This window comes from Cebidichthys violaceus, unplaced genomic scaffold (assembly GCF_023349555.1).
Source record: "Cebidichthys violaceus isolate CVI_PGR_0920_01 unplaced genomic scaffold, fCebVio1.0.p SCAF_26, whole genome shotgun sequence".
NCBI lineage: Eukaryota > Metazoa > Chordata > Actinopteri > Perciformes > Stichaeidae > Cebidichthys > Cebidichthys violaceus.
In genome coordinates, this window is record NW_027176439.1 from 1,590,745 (window position 1) to 1,605,118 (window position 14,374).

The window sequence follows — 14,374 nt, forward strand, 5'->3', positions numbered from 1 at the left end:
TCAGACTATTTTTACCTGCTGCATACAACCCTCTGTCTGTGACGTTGTAGTTTTTGCGTAATGTGTGACTTTCTTTTTTACTTTTCTGTCTTCTTTCTCGTTTTTTTCCCCCCTCTTTCTGTCCTTCCGAGAAGACTGAAGCCACAGCTGCCACAAAGAAGGTACAGTTGTGTGGTAGAGAGAGATAAGAGAGTCGGACAAAAAAACGTATATTACCTGTAACGGACACGTCTAATTCCAGGCTGTGATTCTAGTGAGGGGAGTGTGTGTGTGTGTGTGTGTGTGTGTGTGTGTGTGTGTGTGTGTGTGTGTGTGTGTGTGTGTGTGTGTGTGTGTGTGTGTGTGTGTGTTTGTGTGGTTTTGTTCTTCATTCACTTTCTTTCTCCTCTCAAAGTCTTGAAGAATTGAATTGAGAATGTATAATTCCCCTGAAGTGCATGTTTTAAATGATTCACACCTAAGCCTGGTAGCATTACTGTGTAATATTTACATGAAATATGATGTAGAATATATGCATTGTGTTGAACTAGCCAACATTATTATGTTTCTATATGAAGTTAAGCTCAAATTCATAGCACCATGCATGAATATGTGAATAGAAAAACATTACAAATACTTTACAGTATTTTTTTTACTCCTCACTCTTTGTTTCTTTTATTTAAATTATGTCTTTTTACGCAGCTACAGTAATGTAACCTCTCTCATTCTGAGCGAAGAGGAGTGAAGTTACACTTGGCTTCATTAAGTATTTGCCTATTTGCTGTTTAACTCTTGTGGCAGAATCCTGTGGATCATTTTGAAGCTGTTAGAAAGTTTATTTTTTCTCTGTTTACTTCCTGCTGCTTCCATTTTACGTGCTGAGCGACGATAAACACATCCTGGGCCTCTCTGTTGTGAGATTAAATTGATTCTGGTCTTCTCATCTAACTCACCTAAAAGACGTGGAGCACGTAATACCAAATTGTTAGCACCAGTCCAAAGAATCCTCGCATGTTATCTTACCAAATGTTAATCCCCATATTTCGTCCAGCTACACGTGTCAATTTCCACTCATTACATGCAGACAGTCTTTTCAAAATAAAATTCTTGTCTTCACAGGAAACAACTCAGTTTGGTTTAGGGAAGGATTGTGAAACAACTTAGTTGGATTTAGGCAAACAAAACTACTTGGTTAGGTTCAGGAAAAGATCGTCGTTTGTGTTAAAATAACTACAGCAGTGCTCAAGTCACGTGACAAATAGATCTATGTTGACTCGAGGTATCACACAGTGAACCGGCTCAAGGATCACTGTTTGTTGGGGTCTCATTGTATCTACACTCACACTGCTCTTGATTCATCCTCCATCCGTCTTATATCTGAGAGGATTTTGTATTCGCATTCATCTCTCAAGGACACCTCACACACTCACACACTCGCACACTCACCCACCCACCCACCCACCCACCTCTCAAAAGCCTATAAAGATGTTGCCTTTGCAGTTCACATAAACACAGCCGCATACTTCGTTCGTCTGGATTCGGACCAAGAAGGAGGCGGAGCGGACGGTCCAAACTTTCACTCCACTCAACATTCCTCAATTAAATTGCAAGACACTAAAACACTGTCACTTCAAAGTCACGGCCCTCTTTTAGTCCAATTATATGTTCTGGCCGTTTGCCCAACGTCCTCTATCTAATAACACAGTCGCACAGTTATCGACGGCACACGTTCCACAAAGACACTTTGGGATGTCTTATCGTGGAATCGTCTAGCCGCTTGACTTTTGTAACATGCGGTGCGTACGTGAGGTCTGGCATACTGATGAGCTGTGGGCGGTGTTTGACTGGTTTTATTGAAGGTCTGTTACCAGGCTCCTCAAGGCCAGTTTGTCCCGCAGGCTGCATGACCACCGAAAGCTGCACTTCAAAAATATTGAACGTGTGTGATACAAGGTGCCTAAAAAAATACACAATCGCTGGAGTTTACGTCTAAATGACATCCGATGTTAACATTAAAAGAATAAATTCAGCAAAAAAGAACAGTTTTCTTCTTACTGTTCTGCAGATTTTGCACTTTGCACTTTTTTTTCAAGCTGTATCATCATCTCGCCTGAATTACCCACAGAGCATTGGGGCAGACCACAGGTCCACAAACAAACAATGGCCTCTGCAGCATGCAGGGCTCACAACACAATAAAGCCATTAAAAGTATGCCAGAAAAGGCAGGAGGACTGCCTTAAATAGACCCGAGCAGGACATCAGATGCCTGATAGATCTTGGGGTGCTCTGCAGATGAGTCTGACCTCTTCGCTTAAAGTCCAATTTGCAGGAAAAGTCTGCATGAAAAAAAATCAAGATAGTTTCCTGGTTTGTGATATTTTCACTGCAGAAATCTGAATTATTGGGTTCTGAAAATGGCTACGGAGAAAAAAAAAAGCAACTTCCTCTTTATTTCTGCTTTGAACATCAGCTTCACTTTGCTTCACACCAGCTTTTTTCAGCTTTCTACTTTAAAACCCGTCTGTTAATAGAGGAAAGAGTGACAGCCTCCTGCTGTGAAATGAGCTCCACTTAATGTAAAAAAAAAAAAAAAAAGATTTCAGCCTCTTGTCGTATATTTTTTGAGCTTCAGGAAGTGGTGTGCTCTTTATAGCTTGAAGCGCGCTTTTCACTCGCTGTTGAATGGGTTTGAATGAGCTCCTCATCTTTTTCCCATTATATCTACTAACTCTCCTCAGCTGAAATCTTGTTTAGTCACGATCTTTTAGCAATTTGCATCTTCGTCAGCATTTCTTTCCTGTTTATACATCACACGCACAAATAAACGCCCATACAGTACGTCACTGAAGCTGGTGTCACAAACTCTCACTCGTCCCGTCTGCACACTCAAAATCCCCTCTCCAGAAATGATGTACATGAACTGTACAGCGTTTGTCTTCTCAACCACCGTATTCATATCGGCCTCATACATATTTAGTTTGCTGCAAACCGTGTGCACAGTTCTGCTCAAGCATCCGAAAAATGCAGCCAAGAGATGTTTTGGTTCTTTAACGTGAGATTGTTGGAAAGTTTTCAACTCACAGTATAAAAATAGAGCTCACAAACAAGGCAACCACCTTTTTGGTTTGGGTTATTTATGCTTACTATAAGTACGGTTACTCCAAAGTGTGCAGTACTTGCATCACTATTTAGTTTAAGTATAGTTATAGGCACTCATGATCATCCATAGTGCTATATAATAATCGTAGCACATTATAAAGCATTTTATTACTTGACTTTTAAGGGTTAGGGTTATAATACTTCATCATTTCTGTATCCACTGACATTGTTTTTTGTTGCAAGGATCACAGTATATTTTAATTGCCTTAGTTGTAATATATATACATATACATAATGTGATTATAATGCAAGATCTAGACAGCTGTTTAGCTGGTAAACCAAAATGCTGCCGCCAGACTACTGACTAGGACAAATCGACGGTCTCACATCACCGCCATACTCCGATCTCTCCGCTGGCTCCCTGCAGCGTATGAGATCCACTTTAAAATCCTCACCCTCACTCACAGAGCGCTACACGGTCAGACTCCTGCATATGTGGCTGAACTACTTCACCCTGATTCACCCGCCCCGCGCTCTCAGGTCAAACGTGTTACACTATCCGTCCGTCCCACGCACTCGCCTGAAGACCCGCGGTGACCGAGCTTTTGAGGCAGTAGCACCAAGGCAGTGCAACGCTCTGCCTGCGCCCCTACGTTTTGCTGATTCCATGAATTTGTTTAAAAATCAGCTCAAGACACACCTGTTCAGACTGGCGTTTTGGGTAAAAGTCATGCTCTAGGCCTGCTTTTAAGCCCTGCTTTAATGTGTACTTTCTGTTTTTAAATGTAAGCTATTGGCCCTTATATGGTCACATTGTGTTATTTATGTTCTAAATGCCGCTTCTGTTAAACACTTTGTGACTAATGTCTGTGAAAAGTGCTTTATAAATATAGCTTACTTACTTACTCACTATAAGTGCTCATTGTTTGCTTAAAGTGAAGTGAACATTTATTTTCAGTCAGTTATTACTGACAATAAGATGGAGGTAGTAATAATGATGTGTCTTGAGGTCGATTTAACCTAAATGTTTGATTTTTATATCTTTCATAAATCTGATTCTGTGTGTAGAAATGAGCCTCGAAGCTCAGTTTTGTGCTTTAATACATTTGGTACATTAGGCTCCTGCTCTATTGTTGACGGCCATGCTTTTATCTCTGCATGTGTATAAATGCCTCTATTCACATGTTACATTACACTAATATATACTATTATTAGTTGTAGTTGTTAAGATGAAGATACTCAATCAGTTTTAATTAACCAAGTATGTACACTTTTTACAGTTTTACTTTGACTGACGGTAACCTCGCATTAAAATCAAATTAGTGGGTGCTACTGAGCTATTTTTTTATTTTTCTGGGTTTGTTTTTTTAGGTGAGATAGACAGACACTGAAAAACAAGAACAAGGAAAAGTGAAAAAACGAAATCTGGTTTTCAAAAGACCTGGAAGAGCACACCGTAACCGCTGTGTCTAGTTGACATATAGTAATGGCTGAAAAAAAAAAAAAATATATATATATATATAACTGATGGTAAGGGCATTAAATAATCTGTTATCACCTTTCTCCTTGTAGCTGGATACAGAGGCAGCTGACATCCTCAATGAGCTGCAGGTGAAGCTCAACACCTTCCTGGACAACTTCAGCATCGTGTTTGCCAAGAGGTAACACACACTCACATATTCTCACACACACACACACACACACACACACACACACACACACACACACAGTACTGCATAGTCAGCCCTGCAGAAGTTCTCTGGTCTAAGTTTTCCTCTGTCTCTGTCTTCTTTCCCTTCAGTTTCCAGACTCGTATTAACTCCTGCATGCGTCAGATGGCTGAGATCCTCTACCAGATCAAAGGGCCACCCAACCACAACACTGCAGAGGCAGACGCTGACAACATGCTGAGGCCCCTCATGGAGTTCCTGGATGGGAAGTAAGCGAAAGCATGACACGACACACACACACACACACACACACACACACACACAAGTTATTGTTGCTCATGAAACCACTAATGTTTTGCCTTCCCTTATTTATCAAATCGAGTCGAAAATGAATTATTGGGGTCAATATATCACCAGTAAGGATTTGACTTTACTGGGTACTCAAGTGTAGAGAACCATCCAAAACAAGGGGTTGTTTTAATCCAGTGTCACTGTTATTTTTACTTATGTAATTTATACCATGGTTGGAATATTTACCCAAATTAAAATGTGGTTTGGTTGCATACAGTGCTGTTATAAATTAGACCGAGCGGTACAGGTTTAGCTTTGTACCCATCTAACTGGCATATCTGCATTTTCAATAAAGCCAGAGTGAAATGATTGGACGGGCTTATTACAGTCCTGCTACAGTCAGAGTACGGGATTTGTTTTCGTGTTTTTGTCAGAGCATTTGATTGATTGCTGTCGGGATGTAATGAGAGTTTAAACAAATAAGAAATAACAAGAGATGTTTTAGAAGAAGATTACAAACCCTCCCACTGAGCTTATTATTAGGCCAGGAGTCGCACCTGTAAAGAATGAGAACATTTAACAGCATGTCCCCGGTAGTTTTAGGGGTTTTCAGTGCTTGTCAACGTTTCTGGAAAGTGCCAATTTAGCATTTACAGAAATAGAGTTTTGTGTTTGTAAAAGTATTGTTGCATTTAGACTCTACTGTTTCAAACTGACATGGCCGGCCATAACTCATTTATATTCAAGAGAAATAACATAAGTTTTGAAAGTAGTTTTTTCGACATCTGACACATATTTATGTCTCAAATACACACATCAAACATCCAGGATACATTATGCACATATTTTACATTGTAGCCATCTAACTGGTTAATCTGCATGTTTTTAAAAGCCATAATTATCTTGTTTCTGATTTTCTGTTTTCATTTGTTTGTTTTGTAATTGTGTCATTGTGTCCACTCTTTCATACAGCACTTAGGTCACTAATGAAAAACAAAGACAGTGCATTATTGAAGAACTGCTGGACTCTTGATGCTTGTAGACTGAACCTCTACCATGATGTTTGTGTGTGATCCAGTCTCAGTATCTTTGCTGACATCTGTGAGAAGACGGTGCTGAAGAGGATCCTGAAGGATCTGTGGAAGATCGTCCTGAGCAGCCTGGAGAAGACCCTCGTCCTGCCTCAGAGCAACGACAGCCTGGTAGGAGCTAGACCTCATTGTATCCATGAAAGAGTGCTTCACAGTATTGTAGAACTCAAAAAAAGGATCAAAATCAATAAAGCAGAACCAGAAATCGTTTTTACTCTTTATGTTCTTCCTTGTCAAAACCCGTCCTCTGCTGTAAAAATATCAATCATAAAGTCTAAGACTGGTCCTCACAACGACAGTAGAATAAGAGCATGGACACAAGATAATGAAAAAACAGCTCTATGATGAGTAATCCATATTCCTCATTTCTTTTCTTCTGTCGAGCTGTGCACACTGATGAGAGTAATCAGAGGACGGTGAAGCAGATAGAAAAACTCACAATTATGAGAGGACAATGTTTGGGCATGTTTTTACTCATTCGGTACAAATCACACACACTGCTTATTATTGCCAGCCATTTTAGCCACTTATGATTTTTTTTCTGTATTGATTTCCTCATTAATGTGTTTTTCAAAGTCGTGTTTTTGTCTTGTGGAAATGGCGCAGCGGGCAGAAACTGTTTTGAAAACTCGTATTTTTTCTGAAAGCATCGACAGTTTATAACGCACAAAGTGACCGACTTCACTCACTTTCATATTGTTGTTGTTGTTGTTTTCCTTTTTGTGTCCAAAGGCTCATGAATTAAGTGACTGCAGCACACAGGTTTCTCTAAATGCTCTAAAGTAGCAGAGCTTGAAGCACATTACCATTAACAAGTCATTTTGACAAAAACATCACAGTGAACACTATGTTTACCGTCGTAAATTAAATATTAAAGTCTCTCCAAACTGATTATGAATGGAAGGTATTTAACATCCTTATCTGTAGTGTTGGATCATGTCTAACATCTGGTATCTCAGCTCCAGTAAGATCAGCAGCTGTGCTCTGCTGCCACCTAGTGTTGAAATGATCTTTGCACGAGTTTGATTTCCTCCGTGAATGTGAAAGTCACTCTGAATTACTGCCTTGTGTCTTTTGTGAAGCATGAAAATATCCCAATATAATCTCTCTTTATCTCCTCTCTCTCTGTCTCCCTCTCCCTCTCTCTCTCTCTCTCTCTCTCTCTCTCTGTCTCTCTCTCGCTCTGTCTCTGTCTCTCTCTCTCTGTCTCTCTCTCTCTCTCTCTCGCTCTGTGTCTCTCTCTATCTGTCTCTCTCTCTCTCTCTCTCGCTCTGTCTCTGTCTCTCTCTCTCTCTCTCTCTCTCTCTCTCTCTCGCTCTGTGTCTCCCTCTCTCTCTCTCTCTCTCTCTCTCTCTCTGTCTCTCTCTCTCGCTCTGTCTCTGTCTCTCTCTCTGTCTCTCTCTCTGTCTCTCTCTCTCTCTCTCTTTCTCTCTGTCTCTCTCTCTCTCTCTCTGTCTCTCTCTCTCTCTCGCTCTGTCTCTGTCTCTCTCTCTGTCTCTCTCGCTCTGTGTCTCTCTCTCTCTCTCTCTGTCTCTCTCTCTCGCTCTGTCTCTGTCTCTCTCTCTCTGTCTCTCTCTCTCGCTCTGTGTCTCTCTCTCTCTCTCTCTCTCTCTCTCTCTCTCTCTCTCTCTCTCTCTCTCTCTGCAGGGGGCCCAGCTCCTCACAGCAGCTAAAGGACTGTCCAGTCTCAAGGTAACACACAGGCAGGCTGTAGAAAAGGGTTGTTTGTTTTATTTCATTTGTTTTTTTTTAACCAGAGGATGAAGCTGGTTGGTGTCGTTCTCCTGCGACTAGCACTCAGCCTCATGCACGGCTCTTTGGGATTCTATTTCTTCATACACAGAAGTGCGGGACTCTGAGAAAAAGTCTCAGTTATAAATACGTCTGCTACTTCAGCACCACGGACAGCGCCATGGATTCATCAACTGATATTTCAGAGTCATGGGGGCTTTAGACTGCAACACAAAGACCAGAAAACCCCAATGTGCTATTTTCAGAATTTCAGAAGTTTTCAGTTTCACCTGCTCTTAAATTTAATTTAAATTAATTTAATACTACAACTAATACCACAAAACTCTGAAACAGAACCACTTAAAATATTATGATGATCTGTGTAAATAAGAAGATAAGTAAAGTTAAAACAAATATTGGTTTTCAGGGCTCACTGAAGAGATTACGATGCAAATGTTAATGTCGGATGTAAATGTGTCTAATATTGAGATGTAACACATGAAACAGGCAGATATGGTAAAATATTGGTGTCTGTGCCAAAAGACAATAATATTTCACTAAATATAGTTGACGTCTAGTGTTTGAACTAGGATGTGCAATGTACATACAGTGCAATTCATAAGAAATATGCTCAAGCCATATTCTAGCTTATTTTTTAAAATAAATTACAAATAATAAAAAAACGTTTTTTGGCATTCATGGGAGGAGTTCAAAGACAAGACTTAACCACAAACTGCTGTTCTGCTCATAATGGAGGAAATGTGTTCCCTTAAAAGTTCACAGTGTAGATGTATTCATATCGTTGTGTTTCTGTTTCGTCTGTATTTATTCTTTGTTTTGAAAGTTTGTCTAACGTCTGTGAACTCTGGTTGAGCAGGGAGGCGGAGAAGCCAAAACCCTGACGCCCAAACAGTGTATAATCATCGACGCCGGGCTGGAGACGATCAAGGTTGGTGGAGACCTGCACATTCACGCGACAAGCTGGAAACAACACTGAAACTGTCCTCTGCATTTACACGCTTCAATCATGAGACATTTACCGATTCTTTGTCATTATTAAACGTTTCTGTGCCGTTCATGTCTTTGTAGCCAAGACAAACTCAGACTTCTAACAGTTATTTTGTCAAAATGAAAAACATTTCCTGCATGCTTGATACTTTTTGTACTTTTTAAATGTTGCCACCAGATTTGAAACACTGCTTTATTAAATATAAAAACGCTTACTGTCCATATATCTAATTATTCAGCAGAATCAAACTGAGTTAAATGCAATCTGGATTTACTGGAGAGAAAAAGAAAAGACTAATATGAATGTTTTTAACAACAAGAAGAAGATTTTTGAAGATATTCAACATACAGTATAAGATTGTATTCTGTCAGTAAATGTATTCCTGTATATTACATTATTCTTGTTGATTACATACTACATACTAGAATATTACTCGGCACTATAAATATATTTAGAGTGTGGTACATATTTTTTGTTTTTATCTTTTTATTACATTTCATTACTTAAGCAATGCAATTTTCATTTTGGAGTAATAACGTACTTTTTTCTGTATTTCTACCTTAAAGGAACAGTGTGTAGGATTTTGGGGGATATTTTAACAGAAATGGAATATAATATTGTTTTCATTAGTGTGTAATGACATGAAACTTAGAATTATTGTGTTTTTTCGTGAGTCTAGAATGAGCCCTTCTTATCCACATAGGGAGTAGGTCTTCACGGAGTCCGCCATGTTGCACCACCATGTTTCTACAGTAGCCCAGAGCGGACAAACCAAAACACAGGCTCTAGAGAGAGTCTTTTAAGTTTTTATACAACCACCATAGTTTCCCGATGCGCTTGTGAAACTGCAGTAACGTGAGCCGCAGAGTGCTAAACCCTGGTACCAGCTGCTCCTAAAGTCGTGTCATTAGTAGTGTGAACTTGGAGTAGGGAGGACGGAGTGAGCGGAGGAGCATTCAGTAGGTTGAAATCTGCCACCACACCGGTAGATGCCACTAAATCCTGCACACTGTCCCTTTAAAGGTTTCATTTCTCACCTCTCTTGTTCTTTCAGCAATACTTCCACGCAGGAGGAAACGGGCTGAAGAAGGCGTTTGTGGAGAAAAGTCCTGAACTGGCTTCACTGCGTTACGCCCTCTCCCTCTACTCGCAGAGCACCGACGCTCTGATCAAGACCTTTGTCACCACTCAACACACCCAAGGTAATCTTAGACACACACACACTAATGCATACACAGTATATATATATATATATATATATATATATATATATATAAGTGTCCTTAACCTTTCTGCTCTTTCCTGTCCCCTCAGTGCATGATGGGATGGGCATCAGAATCACTGGCAATGAGAAGATTCGACCTGATAGGGGTAAGTCCACGACACTCTGATGATGAGGGGTTTTCTTGGGTTCCACATGAAACCTTTCAGCTTCTTTTACCTTGGAGAAAAATATAACGAGATCACGATGAGAATAAAAAGATGCTGTTGAATCATGTTGACGTGTGGCGTGGTGGTTCGTGTTCTGCAGGCTCGGGGATAGAGAAGCCCATCGGAGAGGCCATTCTGCAGATCGACATGATGCTCGGGAAGGAGCGCAAAGTCAGCGTCAGAGGTGAAGTTCAAAATACACAAACATTTACACAAAGCTCTCTACTACATACTGTTTTTAATTCAAATCTTAAATCCATAGTTGATAGTCAACTAAGAATTTCTTTGTTTGAGGACAGCCCTGAAGATAACATCCAACAGCACAATCATCAACTGACTCTCTACCTCTCTCCCCTTCTGTTCTCCCACATCTCCATCCATCCAGTCATCGCAGTGAACGACATGAAGTGGCAGACATCAGGGATGTTCCGGCCTTTCGTCGACGTCTCCATGATCGGTCCCTTCCTGGCCGACAAGAAGCGCAAGTTCACCACCAAATCCAAGAACAACAGCTGGTCGGCGAAGTTCAACGAGGCTTTCCAGTTGTGGGTTTGAGATCTGAACTCTGACATCTGAAATGTGTTTTGTGAGATAAAGAGTCTGATCTTTGATTTCCCCCCTTTCTGCTCCGCAGTGTCCTGGGTAAGGAATCCCCAGACTGCTACGAGCTCCAGGTGACGGTGAAGGATTACTGTTTCGGCCGGGCGGACCGCGTGGTCGGCGTGGCCGTGATTCAGCTGCGCGACGTCGCCGACCGCAAGAGCTGCGTGTGCTGGTGTCCGCTCGGGCCGCGCATCCAGACCGACGAGACGGGCTTGACGGTGATGCGCATCCTGTCCCAGCGGCCCGCCGACGAGGTGGCCAAGGAGGTCGTCAAGCTGAAATCTGAAACCCGCCCCGTGGAGGAGGGCAGATGAGCAGAGACGCGTGACTCAAGATCGGAGATTTACTGGAAAAAAATGTGGCGCTGACACGGATCACGGTCAGCGTTTAGAGTCAGGGCTTCGTCTGTTGTTTATGAGCGCTGTCATCTTCATCCTCAGTGAACACGGGCCTCTGAAGCCTCTGACATGGAGGACATCCTTCAAAAGACGCAGTAGACACAAGCAAGTTTTGTCAATGATATGGTAAGAAAGAAAAGTATTTCAATCACATTTCGGAAGGAGATTCTTTCTCAAAATGATGAAAAAGAAGCAACTAACAGGACCAATATCTTAACTATCAAGCGACAGAAAGGGGTTAAAACCGCCAACTCAGAGGGAGAAAAATATTTTCAGTTCATTGGAGAGAAACTCTTGAGATCTTCTTCATCTTCTGATAGTGATGACGAGCTATTTTGGTCGTCCGTAGCAAACTAAATCTGCCATCTGTTGGCCATCAGAGCTGCTGATCCACAGCTTTTTAACCAAACGTACATTCACTGGAATGAATGGACGGGAATGAAAAACCGAATGGACGTGAGCAGTTAATCCTGACTGCTATTAGATAACTGTTTATCCTAAATAACGATGACTATGAGCTGAGAGTGATTCTTGTACTGTTTGAGCCTTTGAGGCCTTTTGACTGCAAACAGACATCGGTACCACTGTTGACTCTGGTCCCCCCAAAAAATGACATTGAACCAGATAATAAGTGTCACAAAAACACATTAAGATAAACAAACGTCATACTCGGCATGAGTTTGAGTGTTTTTAGCAGGGAACTAATGGAGACTGCTTAAAAATTTGAATTTTGGAACTTGTGCAAAAGAACAAAAGTAGAACAGCTTATGGTTCTCATTTAAAAGGATTATGTGTTTCTCATTTTGCATTTAACTTGGTGTGCGACGCACATCGGCCGCTTCAGGTGTTACAATCCTTTGTTTCAAGCCTTTGTGACCCATGCAGCACCAGATGCATCTTGCAGAAAGAAGAAGTAGTCAGAATATGTCAAACCAGAGTGAATGTTATGAAGTTGCAGAGTTTCTAGAGAGTTTGCTCCTGCAGGACGGGCATCTTCTGATTAACTTGAATCATAAAGAAGTGCGTCAAGATGCTTTTAATGTGTGTCGCCTATTTAGCGATAAACCTCTGTTTCTATATTTCCCAGACTGAATATAAAGAAACCTTGAAAAGTAGTCACATTGAGGTATGAATTTCAATTTATCGACATTTATTCTTATGAATTACGTTGCCTTAAAACAGAACCGTCCTCAGTGGGAGTCAGAGACACTTGAAACATGAATGGCTTCTACAACACTGACATGTAAAGTAAAAAAAAGGCGTTGTTTTTGTTTTTTTTTAGGAAGCAAGGAATTATGGGTATAGTAGTTTAAAGTATCTGACACACCTCTGGACTGTGGAGAAGAAATGCAGTGTCAGAGGTTTTGAATTTCGTTTTTTGCCAAACTGTGACTGTGGACTCTGTTTACATGTTGACCCGCTCTGAATGGACACAACCAAAGGTTGACAACCTTTATTTTTCCTTTGTGTAGAACCAGAAATAGACCTCTAAGAATTTTATTTTTGTGTAGTTTTAAATTGGATGAAAACAAAAGTCTTTCAGCCTTGCCATGCATGTAGGTTACATACTGCACCAATCATGTGTTTATGAATATGGGATTGGTGTTTTTTGCTTTATTCGCTTTACAAACTTTGACCTGGATGGAAAACAAAACACGCAGGCAGGTTGTTCAATTTACTGAGGTGTAACTGCGTTGGATCCACACTTATTGTATGTTTACTATGTGCCAAGGAACGCAAGTGTTCAGCGAGCCATGTTCAACTATCTCTCTTCACACACGTGTTGTGTTGTTAGCGGACAGATGTGGCCATTGTAGATGTCCCAATTCTCACTGCACGTTTGCCAAAACTAGCTGCACTTTGGCTCCAAACTCAAACGGTTCCTGGTAGAATTTAGATGAAACTAGTTTAGAGTTTGTTCTGCTGCATTAAACTGAACACACATTTATCGGCAGTATATGTTATATTACAATGGCCACAGCTGTAGTGACAACTGAACTCTTGCACTCTGTTCAAAACTAACCGTAAGTTTGTACTTAGCCTATGACCAGAGCATGTATTTATTGTACACAAAAGTACTAGAATTGTGATCTTTTTCATGTATGTACTGTGAAATATGAAGATGGATCAAATGTATGTAAAGTAGTTATCATTATTCTAATGTGACATATGTTGAATATACTTGTAACAATATTTTGTATATAAAATATTTATGAATCAATGCAGTGGGTCCTGTCCTTTGACTGTTCACTTACAGTACTCTACAGTACTCTACAGTACTTTCCCAAGACTCAGATCTGGATATATATATATATATATATATATATATATATATATATATATATATATAGTCTCTCACCAGTGTGTTTTTAATGAACAGAACACACCTCAGACTTCACTGCATAAAAAGTAAAAAATAGACCTTTTTCACAGCAGACCTTTTAACCTGTCCTAGTATCAAAAGTACAGGTGTTACTAGTAACATTATGTTTGTCTGCTTTAACATGGCAGCTTTGCAGAGTGTCCCCTAGAGAAGTTTACTGTTTTAACGGAATACAGTGAAAGCCTCTAAAACAGCACGTAGACTTAAAAGTGAATCAAATATTGTTGTGACAGATACTGTAAGTCACATCGGGTAATTGTCTCAGAAAAACCAATGTGACGTATTTGTCACAATATGAAAAAATAGTAATGATCTGTTCAGTTGATTTAGCTGATTCAAGTATTTTTAATTAAAATATGTTCTGTTGTTGAATTCAAAAGACATTTACTATAAACATAAAATATTGTCAAATGTATTAATTATTAGTGAAATTAATTATGAAAGAATTATGAAATTATGAAAGAAAAATATACATATTAGTAAATAAAACACAAACAAGATTTAACTATCCTATGTTGGTCCTATTTTTTTCAGTATGAATTAGAATGAACGATACAGTGTTCAGGCTGCACTGAAGATCATCCAACGAGAAGACATCAAACTAATACGATTTTTTGGTTAAACTTTAACAGAAAAGTTATTATTTTGATACGTGTTGTGGAACTGTAAATAAAAAGGCAAATCTTTGT

The 14,374-nt window shown here is 40.0% G+C and overlaps 1 protein-coding gene across 1 annotated transcript in view; it reads left to right on the forward strand.

Annotated features, from left to right (window-relative positions):
* The window catches only part of LOC137879847 (protein unc-13 homolog B-like), a 69,688-nt gene extending 56,165 nt beyond the window's left edge, over positions 1-13,523 (forward strand). Inside the window, exons 19-29 of the mRNA XM_068720776.1 lie at positions 135-161; positions 4,651-4,739; positions 4,880-5,017; positions 6,118-6,241; positions 7,778-7,822; positions 8,739-8,810; positions 9,925-10,072; positions 10,185-10,241; positions 10,402-10,485; positions 10,687-10,846; positions 10,936-13,523. Coding sequence (XP_068576877.1) covers positions 135-161; positions 4,651-4,739; positions 4,880-5,017; positions 6,118-6,241; positions 7,778-7,822; positions 8,739-8,810; positions 9,925-10,072; positions 10,185-10,241; positions 10,402-10,485; positions 10,687-10,846; positions 10,936-11,218 — 1,227 coding nt within the window. The 3' untranslated portion in view covers positions 11,219-13,523. The remainder of the gene's footprint in view (positions 1-134; positions 162-4,650; positions 4,740-4,879; positions 5,018-6,117; positions 6,242-7,777; positions 7,823-8,738; positions 8,811-9,924; positions 10,073-10,184; positions 10,242-10,401; positions 10,486-10,686; positions 10,847-10,935) is intronic.
* The last annotated feature ends 851 nt before the right edge of the window (positions 13,524-14,374 follow it).